The 24,100-nt window shown below is 36.9% G+C and overlaps 2 protein-coding genes across 4 annotated transcripts in view; both read left to right on the top strand.

Annotated features, from left to right (window-relative positions):
• Window positions 1-210: 210 nt before the first annotated feature.
• On the top strand, window positions 211-1,255 carry LOC115927978. Its single transcript, XM_030994411.1, has 2 exons — window positions 211-354; window positions 581-1,255. Exons 1-2 carry the CDS (start codon window positions 211-213, stop codon window positions 1,253-1,255), a joined length of 819 nt encoding a protein of 272 aa, XP_030850271.1.
• A 9,582-nt stretch (window positions 1,256-10,837) lies between these two features.
• The window catches only part of LOC115928102 (organic cation transporter protein-like), a 39,495-nt gene continuing 26,232 nt past the window's right edge, over window positions 10,838-24,100 (top strand). For all 3 annotated transcript variants that reach the window (XM_030994848.1, XM_030994850.1, XM_030994849.1), the window contains exons 1-4: window positions 10,838-11,295; window positions 14,644-14,925; window positions 15,793-15,896; window positions 21,784-21,938. In XM_030994848.1, coding sequence (XP_030850708.1) covers window positions 11,146-11,295; window positions 14,644-14,925; window positions 15,793-15,896; window positions 21,784-21,938 — 691 coding nt within the window. In that variant the 5' untranslated portion in view covers window positions 10,838-11,145. The remainder of the gene's footprint in view (window positions 11,296-14,643; window positions 14,926-15,792; window positions 15,897-21,783; window positions 21,939-24,100) is intronic.

Below are 24,100 nucleotides of genomic sequence, written 5' to 3'. Positions count from 1 at the left end.
TTGGCGCCTGAAAGACCTTCAATGTTGGATGAGATGATACTCAGGGCCGGTCCTGACAAGGACCCATGAGTTCGACCCTGGGCCTCAGCAACAAATTGGTCATCATTGTAATTGGTAGCCATGGTGTTGGTTGTGGTAGTTACTAAAAGAAACTTGAGTAGTGTGGTTGAAGGATTCGCAGACATACTGATAAACCATCTACAGGAAACCATGGATCAGATCTTGGGCCAGCATCCAGATGCTGCCTTGCTTGCAAACACCAACTTCAAACAAGCCGTCAAGACGCCAACGAGAGAAAATAGGATCCTGGACAAGATAGTGACAAACTTCTCTGGTTTTTATGACCAGCCACTCGTATGTTGTCATGTTAGGAGCCAGTGATCACAACACGGTGGTTTTGTCACTACTTGCCCCTACTCGTTATCAAAATTCTATCATGAAACGAATAACAAGACCACTCAGAGATTCGGATAAGAGACTATTTGGGTCCTGGATATCAAGGTATGAATGGAGTTCGGTGATGGACAGTATTTCATCAGACAAACAGACTGAAGCATTCTATGCCATTTTGAACTCCCAGATTGACCGTTTCCTGCCGACAAAAACGGTCAGAATGCACTACCGTGACAAGAAATGGATTACCCCAGTCATCAAATCTTTGATCAAGGAAAGACAAGCGGCATTTAGTGGTGGTAATAAGGAACTTACCAGGAAACTTGCCAACTGCGTTAAAAAGGAAATAAGAAAAGCAAAGCACGACTATTACAATGATCGAGTGAAGAAACATAAGAAGGAGAATCCTGCAGAATGGTATAAACAAATCAAAATTATGACCAACATGAAAAATGCCAACTCCTATAAAACTGTTCCTGGAGTTGACAGAGATGATACCGCCGTAATAGCAAACAGGATCAATGACTTCTTCAAGTCTGTTGCTGAGGATGTACCCACCATGGATGCTACGAACTTACCTGCATACTTACCTGACCCTTCTCCACCTCTCCGCATTCAACCTTGGGATGTTTACCAACAGCTTAAGAAGGTGAAGGTTGGGAAAGCTGTCGGTCCCGATATGATACCTAGCCGAATCATCAAAGAATTTGCTTGTGAACTTAGTATCCCATTGGCCCATATCTTCAGTACCTCACTTGCTGAAGGTGTCGTTCCAAAGATGTGGAAGAGAGCTGTAGTTGTTCCCGTCCCGTCCCTAAAACCACCCCTGCATGTATCGACAAGCTCCGTCCAATCTCCTTGACTGATAGTTTTGCGAAGGTATTTGAGGGTTTTGTGTCAAAGTGGCTAATGCAGCACATCGGGTCGCAGCTCGACAATAAACAATTTGGTAATATAAAAGGATTATCAACGACGCAATGCCTAGTTGACCTATTGCACTGCCTTTATCAACACGCGGAGAAAAGCAAGGCAGTATCCACGCTTGTGATGACAGATTTCCGCAAGGCATTTGATAGACCACGCATAGACCACACGATTGCCATGCAAAAGATGATCTCATTTGGTGTCAAACCTACATTGATCCGCTGGATAGCTGATTTTCTTACAGAAAGGACTCAATGCGTACGCTACAGAGGTGTCACATCAGAGTGGGTGACTATGAAAGCAGGGGTACCTCAGGGAACCAAACGTGGACCGATTGTGTTCCTAATCGTCATCAACAATGCGCTACGTGATAGTAATATAGCATATTGGAAGTATGTTGATGATGTCACTGTTTTTGACACGAGATTCGCTGGAGATCAGTCAATTCTATTGGAAGCAACACTTCAACATTTTGCCGAATGGTCTACGTCAAATGGAATGTCCCTTAACCCTGCTAAATGTGAAGTATGCAGGTGTGTTTTATGAAAAAGCCTCCAACACCACTGTCACTGGAAATTTGTCAGCATCCTCTAAAGCAATCCACGTCTGTCAAATTGTTAGGAGTCCATATCCGCTGTGATTTAAAATGGAGTGATCACGTGGATTTCATGATAAAACGTGCAAATGGAAGAATACACCTCATTAAGATCTTGAAAGGTCACGGACTGCCGATCGAAGACCTCTGTACCATCTACACTGGTTTCCTCAGACCCCTCGTAGAGTATGCCTCGCCGGTGTGGAATGGAGGCCTAACTAAAGAACAAGTAGATCGACTAGAAAGGGTGCAGAAAAGAACTCTGAAAATAATCTTGAGACCTAATTACCAGTCATATGAGACAGCACTGAATCTAATGAATCTGTCTTCTTTGGCTGACAGAAGGAAGGAACTGTGTTTGAGTTTTGCAGAGAAACTGATATCAAACGAGAAGGTATCTTACCTCATACCTCCTTGTAAGAATATTAGAAGCCTACGCAAATCAAATACCAGAGAACAGTTAAAATGTAAAACCAAACGATTTCGTAACAGTCCAGTTCCCTACCTTATTGACTAGCTAAATTCACAGTAGTGATCATGCACTTTGTCCACATTATTTTGTATAACATGTAAACTTATCCCCATAGTGATGATGTAGAGGTGCTGTATAATTATTATTTTATTTTATGTGAAATAGTATATAATTTTGTAACTAAGACGATTGTACAACCATAATAATTGATTAATGAAAATGATAATATAATACGGTAAATCAAGATTACCATTGTTAACATATGTAATGATTGAAACATACTTGCCACATATTTATTACAAGAAAAATCTCAAAAATACCATATTTCATGTCTCTCATCTGATTGCATTCCTACCGATCAATTTACAATATATGTTATCCATAACTCACCAATGAAAATGTAAAATGTAATTTATTAATTTTTACAACCAGTATTCTCTCTGTCGAAATTGTACCTTTTACCTTATTTTCGATATGTTTGATATACACTCTCTTCCTCAACATTATCTTATATTTTATATATATATATATATCTCGCTTTGTCTCTCGTTCTCTCTCCCTCTCTCCCTTTCTCTCTTTCTCTCCCTCTCTGTCTGTCTCTATCTCACACTTTTCCTCGGTCTCCCGTGCTGTCTGCACTATTATCCTCCCTACCTCTCTTCTATATTTCCCTCCAGCCCTATGATGATTGTGGAATAGAATGTTAAGCGAATTTTATGGATTGTATTAATTTGTATATATATATGTGTACACTGATTTTTTAATTCATTCACTGCGTAATATGTCTTTACGTTTTATGTTTGTATAAATATTTATGTTTTTACAAAGTTCTGCAATTCAACCATCTGGCTGCAAATGAATTTTTAATAAAACCATTACCATTACCATTAGAATGTGAAATAATAAATTATAGGACGATGATAAATCAATTATTCGACGCTGATTGATTCCGTAAACTTTACATGAAATTGGTGACTTGTCGGTTACCAACAGCATGCTTCGATATCTACTCAATCTACAAATCAATACAAATTCTAGCTGTAGTTAATACACATGCAAGAAAGTAATGAAAAGGGAGATGCCAGAATGATGACATAGACGATCATTAACATTTTTGATAAAATATAATCAAGAAATGTGTTCTGAGTTTATATTTACTGTATTTTATTGCAATTGTTCTCCATAAGCGTATAATTGAACACAATGTTCAATTCAAAGTTTGTGTGTGGATCTGCGTGAGGTATTTTTTTGTTTTGTTGTAATTGTGGGGGAGGCCCCGTACCCTAACCCTCTCTGCGTACAGTCATGATTCAGTGGTTGAGCAATGGCCTCTTTACTGTGAGGCCCCAGAATAAAAAGCGTGTCGATCAGCTATATTAGTTCCCTTTTTGTAAGGCATTAATCCTCACTACTGTCAGTTATGACTTAAGGACGTAGGTCCCCTAGTTGATTAGCATAGTAGCACATACATGCTTTAGCAGTCACGCAAAACAAACACTCACAAATTACTATTTTGTTTGTTTGATTGATTTTATTTCTGCGTTCAAAAATATACAAATTCAAAGTCAAAGTACAAAATTTCGAACAATAACAAATACAATGAATACAATGTTTACAAAAGTAATTAAATCAAAAATCATGTTCAATTATATCATTCGATAAACATGTACGAAGCATACAATAACATAAGAAATATGAAATATTTTCAATAAATTAGAGAGGTAATTTGGAACGCAGGAGACCACCATCGTGAGCGGTTAGGCTGGAGATGGATGGCGGCCTCGTAAAAAGAATTGGCGACATAACTCCCTTCGAAAAACTGAATGACCAAGAGGGTGCGGTGCAAGTGCAGGTGCAGTGAGCAGTTGCATGATAAAGAATAAATAAGTCACGGTTTTGTTATACTAATTTAGAGAGGGGAGCATATGATTGTATTATTTGTCGTTTAAGTGTAGCTTTTAAGGAGTAGATGGTTGAACAAGACTTTATGTTGTCGGGTAAATCATTCCAAATGTCCGGGCCAGAATGTCTAACAGATTTGTGTGTTATTGATAATTTGGGGTTTGTAAGATGGAAGTTTCCAGATATGCGAGTAGAGTATGAATGAACGGAATTATTAAACCTAAACATGTTATCAAAGGATGGTGGAAGCAGATTATTAATGTACTTAAACATAATAACTGCTACTTGAGTAGTGTTCAGATCGAAAATTGTTAGTGTTTTAAGTTTATAGAATAAAGGATCAGTGTGAGCTAAGAAATGCGAACCTGTACAAATACGTGTGGCTTTCTTTTGCAGTTTGAAAATAGAATTGATTTTTGTCGAACCACAATTTGCCCATACACTATTACAATATGTTATATACGGGAGAACTAGCGAATTATATAGTAGGAATAAGGTTGCATGGGGTAGAAGAAACTTTAACTTGGAGATTATTCCAATACTTTTGGAAATGCACATTGTAACTTGGTGTAAATGATCATTCCAAGTCAAGGTTTCATCTATAAGAACACCCAAAAACTTGGAATTAGTTTTCTTCTCTAGTAGCATACCATCGATTTTAATATATATAGGTGTTTCTGTATTATGAGAATGATGTTTAAAATACATGAAATGAGTCTTTTTTGTATTAAGTGAAAGTTTATTGGATTTAAACCAATCTGATACTTTGTTAATTTCATAATTCAAAGTATTGTTTAACGAATTAAGGTCTTTATGGGAATAAAAGATATTTGTATCATCGGCAAATAAGATAAAAGAAAGAAGGGGGGATGTATTGATAATATCATTTACATAAAGAAGAAATAACAGTGGACCTAAGATGGAGCCTTGAGGAACACCGCATTGAATTAAAAGAGGATCAGAATCATAACTATTAAATGTAACATATTGTCTTCTGTTTGTTAAATAATCTTTAAACCATAAGAGTGGCTGACCCCGAATTCCGTAATGACTGAGTTTGGAGAGTAGAATAGCGTGATTGAGCGTATCAAATGCTTTACTCAAGTCACAGAATATACCTATAACATGCTCTTTGTTAGCTATGGCACTTGTAATTTTGTCATAAATTTGAATTAATGCTAAGTCAGTTGAGTAATTTTTTCTGAAGCCATATTGATTTGAATTGAGTATTTTGTGTTTAGTGATAAATTTGTGTAGCCTATTATGAACGATCTTTTCTAAGACTTTAGATATACTTGGGAGTAGGGAAATTGGACGATAGTTACTAATTTCGTGAGGATCATCTTTTTTAAGAATGGGGTTGACTTTAGCTAGTTTTAATAGATCAGGGAAAACACCTTGCGATAACGAGTGATTAAATATGTGAGTTAAAGGCTTTGCAAGTGGATACATTATTTCTTTTAGGAGAGACATACTTATTTTATCAAAACCGTGCGATTTTGAGTTGTTAAGAGATTGGGTAATGTTAATAATTTCGCTAGGATTTGTCGGATTTAAAAAGAGGGACTCTTGGTTTTGATTGGAAAGATAGTCTTTAAAGTGTGCGTGAGTTCTATTAATTTTGCTGGCGAGTTCAGGGCCGATATTCGTAAAAAATGAGTTAAATGAATTTGCATGAAGACTAGGATCATGTATTTTAGTGCCATTTAATGTGATATTATCCGTGGGTGGGGGATTCGTTTTTTTTTCCCATTACCTCTTTGATAATTTTCCAAGTTGCAGTTGTGTTTGAACTGGCCTTTTTTATTTTATTAGAAAAATGCAATCTACGGGATGTACGGATAAGTTTTGTTAATTTGTTTCGATAAATTTTATATGTGTTTAGGTTAGTGTCAGTTGGATTGTGTAAATGTAATTTGTAGAGGCGATTGCGTGTTTGTATTGATTTCAATAAACCTTTAGTTATCCAAGGATTCCTGGGTTTATTTCGCTTATTACTCATTTTGCCTAAAGGAATATTCTTTTCATAATAATATTGCAATTTGTTACTAAAATGTTTATATGCAGTATTGACATCATTTACACTATATACCTCAGCCCATCCCTCGAAAAATAAATCCTGTTTCAGCAATTCTATATTACGTTTGGATTCTTTGCGATATATAAGCTCATCAAATGATTTACGGCCAGATAGTTTGCATTCACAAGTTAAAAATATGGGTAGGTGATCCGACACTTCAGAACACAATATTCCACCGATGGTTTTGTTGTTATGTACGTTTGAAAAAATATTGTCAATCTGAGTTGATGAATGTGGATTTATTCTGGTGGGTTTATTAATAATCGAAAAAAAGCCGTATGAATGCATCAACTGCATACAATTGGTTGAGTTACTGTTATCAGATGAGGGTGAGAAGTTGATATTAAAGTCACCAAGGATAAAATTGTGTTTATTTTCATCCCCTATTTTATGAAGATAAAAATCCAGTTCGTCACAGAATAAATCACAATTAGAATCAGGGGGTCTATAAATCAAACCTATGATGACATTTTTGGCATTTGAGTTATTAATTTCGATAAATAAAGATTCAGCTTGTGTTAGTTTAATATCTGAACGGATTTTGAAGTTTATGTTTTGTGTAATATAAAACGCAACACCGCCACCTCTTCTTCCTTTGCGGTCCGCCCTAATCAACTTATAATTAGGCAAATTGAACATATCTGGAGAATTCTGATGTAACCATGTCTCACTTATTCCAATGACGGAAAATGCAAAATTATTTAAAGAGTGTAAAAGGTTTTCAACGTATTCGAAATTTTTGTTCAGACTTCTGGAGTTTATATGTAAAAGTGAAATATTTTCTGGTTTGTAAGAAAATGAATTTTTGAATTCTTGGGGTGTGTAGTATTTGCTCTCGTTTATATCGTCGACAAGAATATCGGGAGTGTGCGCGTGCGAATTCATTTAACGATACGTATTATGTAAAGTACCGAAAATTTGGAGGATGAACAACTGCATGTTTGATGCTGGTGCGTTTGTGTGTGTACGAAGTGCAAGTGTGCGGGTAACTTCAAAATATAACACAAATAAAAATACAATAAGACCCATCTTGGTCACAGTTACAATAATTGCTTAGGAGCAACAGAGCGGAGCCCGACCGCCCGAGTAAAGGGTGTATTTTTGACACGCAAAATAGAGGGGCTGGGAAGAAACAAAATGCTTGATAACAATAATGACAAATCGGAGTACGATTATTAAATGGCAAAGAGGGATTTGACATTCCCGCTCATCAAAACTAGTTCAGTCTATAACAATGGATTTTGTGATTGACACAGGAGTTTTGCAAAACAAAGAGATTTGTTGTGCGGAGGAGAAAAATGTATGCATGTTAAAGCAGACTCTGAGATGATGCTTAATAGCAATAACGTCATTTCGGAGTACAATAATATTAAATGGCAAAGAGGGTTTTGACATTCCCGCTCAAAAAAAAAAAAAAAAGTTCAGTCAATTACAATATAACAGATAGACTCAAGTTTTTGGAATGCTATACAGATAATAATTATTGATAAAGAGTGAGGAGTTCGGTCTTAATAATCCCAGTAATCAAGATCAAAGGTCAATAAAAACTTGTCTCCAGCTTCCAGCCCAGTGGAGGGTAAGCTATATACATTCCTGCATGATACAAAATGGAGCTGTATGACACCCGAATGTATAGAATCGTGACAATTTAGCATTAGTGAAAAAGTACAATTCCTTCAAGATTCAAATGTTTTTTTTCCATTATTATTGGTCACAAAACAGTAAAACCCACCAAAACATAAATGCAGATTCGAAATGAAAGTAAGGCTGCTCAAACAATGGACCCATCGCTCTATGCGTCGAGTATGTTTGTGATAGAGCGCCACAGCGGGCCGATGTGAAGATCGGTTAACCGTGGCGCGGAGAAGCCACGCCCTGTTCCTATACGTCAGACACGCGTAAGCGATAAGTCCATGTATTTGTTAAGGTTATAAGCACACGAAATTGCGAATGTATTTTTGATTGACACAGGTGATTAGAAAGATACATGCTTGCTAAGACAGGCTCGTATGTACATACTTAATAACTGTTATGACAATTCGGAGTACAATAATATTAAATGGCAAAGAGGGTTTTGACATTTCCGCTTATCATAAAAAAGAAAAAAGTTTCGTCAATTACAATATAACAGATAGACTCAAAACAGTTGAATGCTATACAGATAATAATGATTGATAAAGAGTGAGGACTTCGGTCTTGATAATACCAGTCGTCAAGATCAAAGGATAACGAATACTTGTGTCAAGCCCATTTGAGGGTAAAGAATACATTCCTGCATGATACAAAGTTCTACTGCATGTCCCCTGGAAGGAATACAATCATGACAATTTAGGATTAGTGACAACCGTACAATTCTTTCAAGATTCAAATGCTTTACCCATTTGGACAATCGAATTTTCCATCATGATAATTGTCACATACAAAAACCCAAAAAATAAAAATAAACAAATAAATTGAGTTTTGAGAAGAAAGTTAGGCTGGTCAAACAATGGACCCATCGCACCCATGCGTCGAGTAATTCTGAGATAGAGCACCACTGCGGACAACATGAAGATTGGTCAGCCGTGGCGCGGAGAAGCCACGCCCAAACGTTAGACACATGTGAACGATAAGTCCATGTATTTGTTACATTTTAATAAGCCCATCATATACGAATCGCGTGACTGACACGGGTGTTTTGCAAATCAAAGAGATTCGTTGTGCAGATGAGAAATATTCATACATGCTAAAGCAGACTTTGACATAATGTTTGATAGCATGACAATTCGGAGTACAATTATTAAGTGGCAAAGAGGGTTTGACATGAATTCCCGGTCATCAAAACAATTTCAGTCAACCACAATTAAACAGATGGATCCAAAACAGTTGAACGCTATACAAATAATTATTGATAAAGGGTGAGGAATTCGTTCTTGACAATCCCATTAATCAAGATCAAAGGTTAATACAAATTTGTCTACGACCCCTAGGCCAGTGGAGGGTAAGCTATACATTCCTGCATGATACAAAATGGAGCTGCATGACCCCGAAAGGTCATGACAATTTGAGATTAGTGACAACAATACAATTCTCTCAAGATTCAAAAGCTTTACACATTTAATGCGGTTTTGAAAAGAAAGTTAGGCTGGTCAAACAATGGACCCATCGCACCCATGCGTCGAGTATTTCTGAGATAGAGCACCACTGCGGACCAACATGAAGATTGGTCAGCCGTGGCGCGGAGAAGCCACGCCCAAACGTTAGACACATGTGAACGATAAGTCCATGTATTTGTTACATTTTAATAAGCCCATCATATACGAATCGCGTGACTGACACGGGTGTTTTGCAAATCAAAGAGATTCGTTGTGCAGATGAGAAATATTCATGCATGCTAAAGCAGACTTTGACATAATGTTTGATAGCATGACAATTCGGAGTACAATTATTAAGTGGCAAAGAGGGTTTGACATGAATTCCCGGTCATCAAAACAATTTCAGTCAACCACAATTAAACAGATGGATCCAAAACAGTTGAACGCTATACAAATAATTATTGATAAAGGGTGAGGAATTCGTTCTTGACAATCCCATTAATCAAGATCAAAGGTTAATACAAATTTGTCTACGACCCCTAGGCCAGTGGAGGGTAAGCTATACATTCCTGCATGATACAAAATGGAGCTGCATGACCCCGAAAGGTCATGACAATTTGAGATTAGTGACAACAATACAATTCTCTCAAGATTCAAAAGCTTTACACATTTAATGCGGTTTTGAAAAGAAAGTTAGGCTGGTCAAACAATGGACCCATCGCACCCATGCGTCGAGTATTTCTGAGATAGAGCACCACTGCGGACCAACATGAAGATTGGTCAGCCGTGGCGCGGAGAAGCCACGCCCAAACGTTAGACACATGTGAACGATAAGTCCATGTATTTGTTACATTTTAATAAGCCCATCATATACGAATCGCGTGACTGACACGGGTGTTTTGCAAATCAAAGAGATTCGTTGTGCAGATGAGAAATATTCATGCATGCTAAAGCAGACTATGACATAATGTTTGATAGCATGAAAATTCGGAGTACAATTATTAAGTGGCAAAGAGGGTTTTGACATGAATTCCCGGTCATCAAAACAATTTCAGTCAACCACAATAAAACAGATGGATCCAAAACAGTTGAACGCTATACAGATAATTTTTGATAAAGGGTGAGGAATTCGTTCTTGACAATCCCAGTAATCAAGATCAAAGGTTAATACAAATTTGTCTACGACCCCTAGGCCAGTGGAGGGTAAGCTATACATTCCTGCATGATACAAAATGGAGCTGCATGACCCCCGAAAGGTCATGACAATTTGAGATTAGTGACAACAATACAATTCTCTCAAGATTCAAAAGCTTTACACATTTAATGCGGTTTTGAAAAGAAAGTTAGGCTGGTCAAACAATGGACCCATCGCACCCATGCGTCGATTAATTCTGAGATAGAGCACCACTGCGGACCAACATGAAGATTGGTCAGCCGTGGCGCGGAGAAGCCACGCCCAAACGTTAGACACATGTGAACGATAAGTCCATGTATTTGTTACATTTTAATAAGCCCATCATATACGAATCGCGTGACTGACTGAAAATCTGATGAATATTGCCACTTCATGACGCAGATCCAACTATTGTACCGAACGTATCAATTGCGCATGCACACAGACTGATATATACCGTTTGTGAGCACGCTTTGAAGCACAGTTTTCGCTATACCATATCGTATACTCGACTCTTCTCCGAAAAATGAAATGGCTTTTGACGATATACTTCTAACTCTAGGAGAGTTTGGGACCTACCAAAAGATCACCTTTGCATTGGTTTTTATGTTTTGGTTTCCAGCTGCAGCTAATGTTCTTGCTGTGGTTTTCTTGGCAGGTTCGTCAGACCATTGGTGCCAGGTAAGTTGAGCCAAGATCAGCAATTTTCGTAATACCATCATGTGCAGGTCTGAATAGGATAAATTTATGTATATTCAAACGTTTTGCGATCGTTTTTTACTTTTGTTGGAGAAGGACGAAAAACAGTATAGTTTATATTATGTGTCGTGAGGAGACATGTAAAACAAAAAAAGGTATTCAGGTACTTCACTTGAACATGATTTATAGAGAGTCTATCTACAATTGACCGAAATATGTACATTGAATGATCTATATTTTATGATATTCTGAGTAAACAATAATTATATGGTATATATATTATATAATAACCATGTGAGACAGGAGGATACTACTTATTGTTGTATTATCTTTATCCCACCACTGTGTTTCAAGTTAAATGACGATTTAGTTCTTCCCTTCAATGATTGCAAATTTAATATATTGAGCTATTTTGAAGAAAAAATAGGTTAAGAAGAGGATGCAGAATATAATATGAGAACAACCAACGAAGTTGTATTTAACAAGCGTATGTTATTGCTGTCCACATGGATAGCTTATGTGCCTTTTCTTTTATAAGACACGTCGAAAAATCTATTAAAAATGTGCGGGAGCAATGATTTGGCTGGCAACAATTGCAAATTATCAAGAAACTAAGTTTTGTTAATTGTTTCCTCGTAGATATGGCATTATAAATGATTTTGGAGTTATTTGTCCTGCGGTATAGGCCGACAGCACGAATAGAATGGTTACCGTTCTATTGAGAATTAACGTTTATTTCCCCTAACATTGCCTCATCAAAACGAAATGATAGTTTTTCTTTATTCTCATGGATATTGATAATCATTTCAAGTGTTCAACTACTTTTAAGACTACGTCAAATTAATGAACAGTACATCCAGTCCTTTTGGACGTTTACTTGGGTTTCGAATCGGGTATTTTATTGTTTTCGACTGAGTTGCATTTCTCTTAAAGGCCGGCTGTACTAGCTTGGCCAGGAGGGATTAGACTACACAGCGTGGTCAATGACAGGTGGCTATCTCATCAACTCAGCTCTCAATTGACATAAAAAAAGAGGATCACGGGGGACCAATGATCACCGATTAGGCATTTTTTCTATATAGAGGGAGCAACTAGCTACAGGTAGGACAGTGGGGTTTTGATATTCAGAATATGCGGATTGTAAATCTTGTTTTACACAAAAAAGCTAAATGAGCATATCTTTTGAAATATGAACTAGGCTCATATTCATTGACTCAAATTCAGTATAACTCTTTGATTGGTACTGTCGGGAACGAATAAAGGTTATCGTTGTCCTGTGATAACCTCCTTTCTATTTGAGGATATCTTTCTGATGTTAGAAACTCTCTTACTTTTGTTGTCTGCACCCTCACCTTTTCCGTCTTTGTCTTACAGTTTCCGGTAAAAGGTAAAACAATATTATTATGTCTAAGAGAGCTTGGATAAATACAGTTGTCGGACATGTAGGAAGAGATTGACACCCTCTATCGTTCTAAGGTTACATTAGAAGAACCCTATCGTAACTAAATGTTAAGTAATGAGGGAAATTTGAACCCAGTTTGGGATGACAACTGTCCAGAAACTTTCCAAAGAGGACTACATTATTTAAGAGTCCCCGTGATGCAGTATAGCGCGCGTCTATTAAAACAACATTATAATAAAAAGGGGGTAGGGGAGGGGGAGGGGGGGGGGGGTCAAACTTTTTTTCGTGAGGACCTTTAGTATAATTTCGGAAACTCCAATAGACCTCTTGAATCTCTCGAAAGGCTCTGGGCTCAGGGGTTCTCCTGCCAAAAAAAAAGCGCCCGACCAAAAATTATCTTCCTAACAATATGATTTTTTTTTTTAAATCGGGAAAAGTTTGTTTTGGGAGGTCTAATTCCTGCATTTCTGCATTTTATAACCGTTCAGAAACATTTTCTCTGAGCACCCTATCTCATCTCACTGTCTCCTAATTTCTAGTATACCCCGCCCGCCACTGTTTCCTTTGCACCGTGTAAACATCCTAGTGTAACGTGAGGTTGTAAAAATAGTGAAGCTGAACAGAGCTAAAGCTAAATAAGGCAATATAGTTGTAACGAGGTAACGAGGTATTTATCATGCAATCTGTTTTATATTAAGTTATTGTTGTGGCGTTAGTCAAACGAGCCTAGATTTAGCGTGCAGGCTGTACATTTCATTTATTGGACCAATATTTCACAACACGATATTCTATTTGCTTGTCTTCAACACTTTTACAGGGTTATTGCCAAAACTAAACTATGGTCCTAATAAATCAAATGTTAGTTTTAAATTAACCTTTAACCGGTGGAGATCTCTGATGGTACAATACTTGAACTTAAACAACTACAAATAGAAAGCGGTGATTTAAAAACTATTCAGAGTTTCAAACAAAAAATCCCACCAATACCCAGTGGAGGATGGTCGCACGTGATCGATACCAGGGGTTTCACGTAACAACGTAGAATAGTCTCGACTGCCATAGACTGCCCACGTCTTCTTGTTTCGTTTTTTTTCTCGTTTTTTTTGTTTTTTTGTTGTTGTTGTTTGTTTTGTTTTCTGTTTTTGTTTTGTGTTTGTTGTTGTTGGTTTTGTTTTTTACGGGGGTAGGGGATATAACAAACTTTATTCATTCGATATAACTAAGTTGATTGTAGTCTGTACTTTGTTCCAATATGTTATAAATTATAATATGTAATAGAGATACTAGTACTACAGAACAAAATATAGAGGGGGGGGGGTTATAATAATATTAATTCATTCAATATAATTGAGATTACTGTATTTTGTACTCTGTAATTGGTTCCAATATGTTATATATTACAATTTGTATGAATTAATATTATTTATTGAGTGAATACAATAAAGAATATTACAAAACAAAAAAAACAACCCTCCCTCCTGCGGATCCTCCCCCATTTAAAGGGTTTATAGTGTTTTTTCTGTTAGCTTCGCTAGAGGGGAATCATCGTATTAATCGGTTTGTTGACCGGGAGAGAGGAATGAATGGAAGGAGGTCTTTATATCTTCCTCGTTCGTCATTCTCCCTCTTCCCTACATTTTCTTTACTGTTCTCCCCTCCTTTTTCGGGGGTGGGGGGGGGGGATTCGATGGGATCGGGGTCGTGCATCTGGCCATCTACGCCACTGCAAAGTAATGTTCTTTACTGCTTTACCAATTCACATCTCCCTTATGCGCTTAATAATTTATCGTCCTGCAAGTTAAGAAACGTGATCAAAGTATACTTCAATAGAAATTTGCATATATTTTGTATTTTGATGAATATTAAACACTAAACTGTAACAAAAGACGCGGTTTAAAGTCGATACTTATTTTTTACTTCTTGCATAGGTATCTGAATGGAACAATGCTGACTGCACTGGGTTAGGATTAAATGAGAGCGATTGCGCATTCTACAAAAAATATCTCAGCATTCCACATTCCGTAGCAGACGACGATACGATTGTATACGATCAATGTCACAAGTACGATGTCTCCCAGGTATCGTTTAGTGATGCGATGGCGTACTTTTTGGAAAACACCAATCAGAGTGGATCTCGCTATGACTTCATGTCATGTGATCAAGGATGGGTGCACGACAGGGCGTTATCAGCATACACCCTTACCCAGTCGGTAGGCCTAACACATCTATTTCTTATTATTCCTCCTTCTCCTATTCCTTTTCCTCCTCTTTCTTCTTCTTCTTCTTCTTCGTCTTCTTCTTCTTCGTCGTCGTCGTTGACGTTTTCTTCTTCTTCTTCTTCTTTTCTTCTTCTTCTTCTTCTTCTTCTTCTTCTTCTTCTTCTTCTTCTTCTTCTTCTTTTTCTTCTTCTTCTTCTTCTTCTTCTTCTTCTTCTTCTTCTTCTTCTTCTTCTTCTTCTTCACTCTTATTTTGTAATTAATTAAAGTTTACATTTCTTGCACGATACGTGTTGTCTTTTCATTAAACGTTTATTGATTATATCAGCCCTCCCTGGTATGTGAAAGATTGGCTGCAAAGAGTGATTTGATCTAGCATGTGTTTAATAGCAATAATTGCGACAGAAATCGGTTACGGTTGTTTTGACTAAATTCATATTTGAAGATCTGTTAATGAAAGGAAAGTGTCAGCTATTCGCCAGAAAGTGGTGGCACTTCAATATGCAGAAATGACGACTGATTATTTCTAACCAAGTGGAAGTCAAACTTTCAATAGAATATCTTTAAAAAATAGCTTGATGATGAAAGCAATAATCTTGCCTTTCAAATATGCATTTACTAATCCGGCAAGCCATTGTTATTAACAATTTTGAAAAATACATCATTATTTGATGGTAAGTAAGCAACCATTATGATAAGATAAATATATGAGCTATTTTACATCTAGAGAGGGGTACGGGAAATTTGTATTTTTTCATTTCAAGCCACTTCCGTCCATCTAAAGGTTAACCGAAATGCGTAAGAAATCTACATCGGCAATGAAATGACATAGTTGTTGCTTTCTTTTGGATTTCCTTGCAGTTTGACCTGGTTTGTGACCGGAAATACCTGATCAATCTGTCTCAATCCATCTTCTTCATAGGCGTACTCATAGGCTCTCTCCTTTTTGGTGCAATTTCAGATAGGTAGGCCTAAAGTCAACACTATTACACGAAAAGGCACTGGCTTTATAGTTGTGTTTTTTATATAACAAAGAACGAAAAAGAAGCGATAACATTTCTCGAATAAACTTATGTTCTCTCATCAGTTAAAAAAGGTCCGATTTCTAAACTGAATATGTTTTGTAAATAATGTGTGCCCTTCTGGCTCGAATGACGGGTGAGGAGGCGCGGGGCGGGGGCGGGGTGAGGGGGGCACTGGTGTGGAAGAAATGCTCTGTGATGGGGGAGATGGAGTAGGGCAGGGTTTTCCATGAAAAGGTTTATGATTTATGATAATGAAAATGATCCATTTTTTTTAATTGGGCATTCCTGATACATTATGTATCTAGGCGTTTCCCAAGGACCTTGGAATTCATTTTTCCATTTTAAAGTTCCCTTATTAACACACACTGCATTCAAGAAAAAATTATCTTACCATGTACCCACTTACTACACCTGGTTAACAGTTTGCCAAAGGACGTCACAGTCATGACAGGGAATCAAACTGCACGACACCTTGTGATTTACAGTCCGTGACTTATCTTATCCACATCCCTTGCTATGTTTCCCTTCCTCGATGTCGTGCTATCTTCCCCTTTTAGATTTGCTTCAATTCGTTTTGGGGAAAGGGGTGAGGTGACAAGCGCCCCTATACCTTGCTTTATCACTGATATTTCATCACAGATACGTATAATCTTGTGGATATATCACTGAATGAACAATGAATATGTTTTGTAAATAACGTGAGCCCTTCTGACTCCTATTTGCAATAGGAATCCCATCAGAGTTGGAACATGGAATGTGAGAACACTGTATCAGAGCGGCAAGCTGGAAAATGTTAAACAAGAGATGATGAGGCTAAATGTCATCATTTTGGGACTAAATGAAACAAGATGGCTGAATAACGGCGAGTTTGTGATAGATGATTACAGATTGATTTATGCAGGAGGTGAAAAGCATGAAAGAGGTGTGGGTTTACTGCTGGATCCAGATATCTCAAAGAGTGTGTTGGGACACTGGTGTGTAAGTGATAGGGTGCTCCTAGTGAAATTACAGGGACACCCTTTTAACATCTCAAACATAGTGATTTATGCACCAACGGCAGATAGTGCTGATGAAGTTATTGACACCTTTTATGATTCATTAGATAAAGCTAAATCTCAGTGAGACCTGAACGCTAAAGTCGGTCATGGTACAGAGGGCAAAGCAGTAGGTCCGCATGGAATTGGTGAACGAAATGAACGAGGAGACAGATGGGTTCAGTGGTGTGAGGGGGAGAACATGGTCATCACTAATACTTGGTTCAAAGAGCACCCTAGACGAGTATACACTTGGAAGAGTCCTGGCGACATCGTCAGAAACCAGATAGACTATATTGCCATAAATAGTAGATTTAAAAGAGCAGTGAAACAATCAAAAACATATCCAGGGGCTGAAAATCAATTCGATAAGAATAGTAATGTTTACCAAAGAATAAATGAAATTTCAGGTAAAAAGCCTGGTTGTTCAAACCCTGGCTGTATCAAAGGAAAAGATGGGTCAATCCTGTTTGAAATGAAGGACAAAATGAGTAGTTGGATGCAATACATTGGCGAACTTTTTGAAGATAGTCGGGAACCAATGCCAAGTTTTGCAGATAAAGTCAAAGGGGAGAAAATTCTTAAATCTGAAGTCCGTTGGGCAATGTCAAAGATGAAGAAGAACAAAGCACCTGGACCAGATGGTGTGGTCACTGAAATGTTTGAAGCATTAGACGAATATGGTGTTGATAGATTAACAGAAATTATTAACAAAATATATGATGACGGAACATTTCCTGATGAATTGGGCAGATCCATTTTCATTACTCTCCCCAAAAAACCGGGAGCCGTGGATTGTGAGCAATATAGGACAATCAGCCTTATTTGCCATATCACTAAGATTGTTTTGAGGATTTTGCTTTTGAGAGCAAGAAGTAGAATATCTCCTATGGTCGGAAGGGAACGTTTTGGTTTGTAAAGGATGCGGGCACAAGAAATGCAATATTTGTGGTTAGAAATATAACGGAGAGAGCAGTCGAAATGCAAAAGGACGCGTATATGTGTTTTATTGATTATTCAAAGGCTTTTGATAAAGTAAAACATTCAGAAATTTTTGAAGAGATGAAAAAGCTTGATATATATATATATAGGAAAGATCTAAGACTGCTACAAAGTCTATATTGAAATCAGTTTGCATGCATCAGGGTAGAAGGAGAGTGTAGTGAATATATTAACATCAGACGGGGAGTCAGACAGGGCTGTGTTATGTCGCCGGACCTGTTCAATATGTATAGTGAAATCATTCTAAGAGAATTGGAAGATGAAAATGGGATACAAGTGGGTGGTCATTCGATCACAAATATTAGATATGCTGATGACACTATTTTATTTTCTGAATCAGAAAAAGATCTCCAGAGACTCCTGAATGTAGTTGTAAAAGAAAGTGAGAGAATGGGACTAGAGATCAACTATACCAAGACAAAGTGCCTGGTGGTCTCTAAGAAGAGCAGTCCAAAATGTAACTTGAAACTGAAAGAACAGATTATTAAACAAGTCTCCTCATTTAACTACCACGGCAGCATGATCACCGAGGATGCCAGATGTGAGACAGAGATCAAGAGAAGGATAGCTCTCGCTAAATCTTCATTTTCAATGCTAGGCAAAATTCTGACAAATCGAACAATGAGTATGAGGACCAGAATAAGAGTATTGAATTGTTACATCTACCCAGTACTTATGTATGGTAGTGAAATGTGGACTTTAGCCTCTGATACTAAAAAGCGTTTGGAAAGTTGCGAAATGTGGTTCTTAAGAAGAATGATGAAAATCCCCTGGACTGACAGAGTTAGTAATGAGGAAGTTCTTACACGAGCTGGAGTGCAAAGGAAAATGATACGTGAGATGTTGATTAGGCAGTTGAAATTCATGGGTCACATTACACGTAAAGAAGGCCTAGAGAATCTTGCTTTGACAGGGACAATTGTGGGAAGAAGGACTAGGGGAAGAAGGAGGATACTTTGGATGGACAGTCTGCAGAAATTGTTGGAAGAGAGAGGAGTGAAAGAACTGGGAGTGGTACTAATACAGAAGGCTAGGAACCCAGGGTTGTGGAACAGCATAATCGCCAAAGTCAATCGATATGGCACTTAGAGAGAGAGAGAGAGATATGACTGGACTGTGGATTTTTTTTTTTTTTTGGTCCTCGAAAATTTTAAAATTTGCACCCCCCCCCCTGGCGCTCAAGGGGGGGGGGGGGTGCGAATTTGAAGAAAGGGTACCAAAAATTAATTTGACGAACGGTATCTGAATTTGAAAGAGAAAATCCGAAATAAAGAAGACAGAAGCCTTCATGCTTTGCTGATCGTCAACGAAACGGAGGCAAGTCTTTTGTCAACTTTGTTTGTTAATACGACAGGCAGCCAGTGAATTTGTTTACTAAAATTATGGAAATGCAAGCATTAGTTTAAAGTGACTTGGTAACATTGTTGAAGGTTGATGAAAAAATTGCTTAATTTTTGTATATAATGTTACTAAAACCTTCTACTGTACTCCCCCTTTGACATGCAAAAAATCCTAAAAAATTTCTCAAACCACGAAGACATCTATGGTTTTCTGTGAAAATGTCGATGTACGACACCCTCTAACAGTGATTAACAGTAAATTCTCCCAACCATTTTTTAATTTTCCCAAACGTTTTTCCATGAAAAAAAGACATAAAACAGGCTATAAAAAAATATGTCAACACTTAAATGCCTGGAATGGAATGTATGTAGAGCCATTTTAATGCTTTGTGACGATTTCCATTCCCCTAAAATGTAATTAAATTGTAATAATATAGTTGGGAGAATTGAGGAATCGATCAGATCAGTTTTTCCCTATTTGTACCATGAATAATGGTCCGTTTTAACTCAAATTTTCAAATTATCTTTAATTGTACATCTAGCATTGAAGTCACCACCTTAGCACCACTATCTCTCATCTTAACAATATTACCAAGTCCCTTTGAGCAAACAGAATTTTGTTATTCCTTGCTCAGTTTTAATGATAGAGATGTGAAAGGGCAGAACATGAATTTTCCAGAAATGTGATTTTCTCTTTTAAACTCAGATACCGTTCGCCAAATGACTTTTTTGTACCCTTTCTTCAAATTTGCGCGTGAAATATGCATCATAATGAGTTGCATCAAATGTATAAATGGACATATCATATATTATACATATATTTATTGTTATAATTAACATTGTTATTGTTATTAGAATTGTCATTGTTATAATTTCATCATTAATTTCATTTTTATTATTACTAGGCCTGTTATTCTTCCTTTTATATTATTATTATTGATACAATTATTTTATTTTCATTCTTCTTATTATTGTTATTGATATTATTACTATATTATCATTACTATCATTCTTCTTATTATTGTTATTGATATTATTACTATATTATCATTACTATCAGTCTTCTTATCATTGTTATTGATATTATTACTATATTATCATTACTGTCATTCTTCTTATCATTGTTATTGATATTATTACTATATTATCATTACTGTCATTCTTCTTATCATTGTTATTGATATTATTACTACATTATCATTACTATCATTCTTCTTATTATTGTTATTGATATTATTACTATATTATCATTACTGTCATTCTTCTTATCATTGTTATTGATATTATTACTATATTATCATTACTATCATTCTTCTTATTATTGTTATTGATATTATTACTACATTATCATTACTATCAGTCTTCTTATTATTGTTATTGATATTATTACTATATTATCATTACTATCAGTCTTCTTATTATTGTTATTGATAGCATTACTACATTATCATTACTATCAGTCTTCTTATTATTGTTATTGATATTATTACTACATTATCATTACTATCAGTCTTCTTATTATTGTTATTGATATTATTACTATATTATCATTACTATCAGTCTTCTTATTATTGTTATTGATATTATTACTATATTATCATTACTATCAGTCTTCTTATTATTGTTATTGATATTATTACTACATTATCATTACTATCAGTCTTCTTATTATTGTTATTGATATTATTACTATATTATCATTACTATCAGTCTTCTTATTATTGTTATTGATATTATTACTATATTATCATTACTATCAGTCTTCTTATTATTGTTATTGATATTATTACTACATTATCATTACTATCAGTCTTCTTATTATTGTTATTGATATTATTACTATATTATCATTACTATCAGTCTTCTTATTATTGTTATTGATAGCATTACTACATTATCATTACTATCAGTCTTCTTATTATTGTTATTGATATTATTACTACATTATCATTACTATCAGTCTTCTTATTATTGTTATTGATATTATTACTATATTATCATTACTATCAGTCTTCTTATTATTGTTATTGATATTATTACTATATTATCATTACTATCAGTCTTCTTATTATTGTTATTGATATTATTACTACATTATCATTACTATCAGTCTTCTTATTATTGTTATTGATATTATTACTATATTATCATTACTATCAGTCTTCTTATTATTGTTATTGATATTATTACTATATTATCATTACTATCAGTCTTCTTATTATTGTTATTGATATTATTACTATATTATCATTACTATCAGTCTTCTTATTATTGTTATTGATATTATTACTATAATATCATTACTGTCATTCTTCATTTTCTTGTTATTGATAGCATTACTAAACTAATTACTACTAGTATTATTATTCGGGACTCTGGTGCTCAGTGCTAGTACATCATAGTTTCCTCATTGAGATATTCTAATCATGTATTGTTTATCTGTGTTTGTAGATATGGAAGAAAAATAACACTTATCATCTCCAATGTTCTCGTGGTTGTATTCGGTGTCGGTGCTGCTTTTTCTCCGAACTACATAACTTTCGTCGTGTTGAGGGCTTTCCAGGCTGCAGGATGTTACGGGATGCTTCTCATCTCCATGGTGATAGGTTAGTTAGAGCTCAGCAAAGCCTAGACTTTCCTTTCTTAGTTGCTAAATACCCTAGTCACACAACAGACAAAAGACCTCCAATGACCCGCAAAAATCGTAACAGTTTTTTTGTTACGATGATGTTAAATGCATGACGCTTCACATTACTGTATCGTTTATGGTGGACTCCCACTGCCGATCAAACCAACTCGACCAAGCCCAATCAAGTCCGATCACCCATTTTCCCCGACCAATCCCGACCCCATGCCTAAACACAAGCTCTTCCCGACCGCTATTCGACCATTGACGACCCACATTCGACCATTAACGACTCCTGCACGACGTATGGTCGACCACAACTTCGATCTCTTCTCGATCATTCCGATCTACATACAATCCCAACGCGATCCCTACTAGACCAACTGGACGTTCACACGATCTCTACACAATCTCTGTTCAAACAGGGATCCAAGATGACTCGTGAATTGATTGGTTGCACAAAATATTAGTGTCAGCTGATGGAACAGTACTAATTTTTGATCAGCGTTCAGTTCATCTCAGACACTCATGAGATGTACATCGAACAGTTACAGTTGTGGGCAGTGGCGGATCAGGTTGATCGGGAACCAATCGTGTAGAAGTTGTGTATAAATCGAGATGATCGGGTAGTGATCGACGGAAAAAACCCACCCCGATCAACAACTCAACCGCTTCACAATCGGTACATGTCTGCCCTAAAGAGTTACTCGACCGAACTCGCTCACTTCTCGACTGCTTCTCGATCACACCCCGTGCACTTCTCGACCGCACTCGATCTTTCCGATCGCAACTCAACCAAGGACACAATTACGTGTTGATCTAATCACATTTTCTTCGTACCGGTATAGTGATACTAGATAAGTTAATCGCTTCTAGAATTGTTAGTAACATGTGACAGCGACACGCAGGCGCGGATCCAGGATTTCTTAGGGGGAGGGGGGGGGGGACAACAAAGCCCCATCACTCCAATCTTACATGCAGGCCCCGCTGAACGTTTCTCGGCGGGGGTCAAGGGGTGGAGCCCCCAGAAGCTCAGGGGGAATAGGCATTTAATTACTGTCAGATGAGCATATTTTGATACCTTATTTGTGACAATGGCAGGACATAGATTGGTGTCCAGGGGGCGGAGGCCCCAGAAGCTCAGGGGCTTTATACATTAAATTATCGTCAGATGAACATATTTTTATTCCTTATATGTGACACTGGCAGGCCACTAATTGGCGTCAGGGGGTTTAAGCCTTAAATTACCGTCAGATGAGCATCCATGTGCCTGACTTTGGGCCCTACGTGAAATCCAGGAGGCAGAGTCCCCGTAAGCTTAGGGGTTTTAAGGCATTTAATCACGCTCAGATGAGCATTTTTTTTATTTTTTATTATTTATTTTTTATTTTTATTTTTATTTTATTTATTTATTTATTTATTTATTTATCTATTTTTTTTTTTTTATTTTTTTTTTTTGGGGGGTGATCCCAGTTCGAACAGGTCGATCTGTTCATCTCATACACTCAAAAGATGTAAATCGAACAGTAACAGTTGTGGGTAGTGGCGGATCCAGGGGGCCCGCTCCCCCCCCCCCTTGCAAAAAAAGAAGAATGTGTGCTAAAAAAAAATAAAAAAAAAAGTGTTCCTTCCCCCCCCCCCCAAGCCACTGAACGAAATATCTGACGACGTAATTTTCCAATTTCCGAGGGTCCCCCCCCCAAAAAAAAGAAGTAGCTCATCTGAAGGTAATTTAATGCCTAAAACCCCTGAGCTCCTAGGGGCTCCGCCCCTGGACCCCACACCAATTCGTGACCTGCCAGTATCACAAATAAGGTAAAAGAATATGCTTATCCGACCGTAATTAAATGCCTAAAACCCTTGTTCCCCCCCCCCCCCCCCAAGCCACTGAACGAAATATCCGACGACGTAATTTTCCAATTTCCGGGGCAAAAAAAGAAGCTCAGGGGTTTTGGGCAATAAATTACGGTCAGTTGAGCATACTTTGATACCATATTTGTGACACTGGCAGGTCACGAATTGGAGTGGGGTCCAGGGGACCAAGCCCCCGGAAGCTCAGTGGTTTTGGGCAATAAATTACGATCAGATGAGCATATTTTGATACCTTATTTGTGACACTGGCAGGACACTAATTGGCGTCAG

Source organism: Strongylocentrotus purpuratus, unplaced genomic scaffold, assembly GCF_000002235.5.
Source record: "Strongylocentrotus purpuratus isolate Spur 01 unplaced genomic scaffold, Spur_5.0 spur5_scaffold_21, whole genome shotgun sequence".
Classification (NCBI taxonomy): domain Eukaryota; kingdom Metazoa; phylum Echinodermata; class Echinoidea; order Camarodonta; family Strongylocentrotidae; genus Strongylocentrotus; species Strongylocentrotus purpuratus.
Note: the sequence above shows the minus strand (reverse complement) of the source record. Positions and strands in the feature narration are given on the sequence as shown.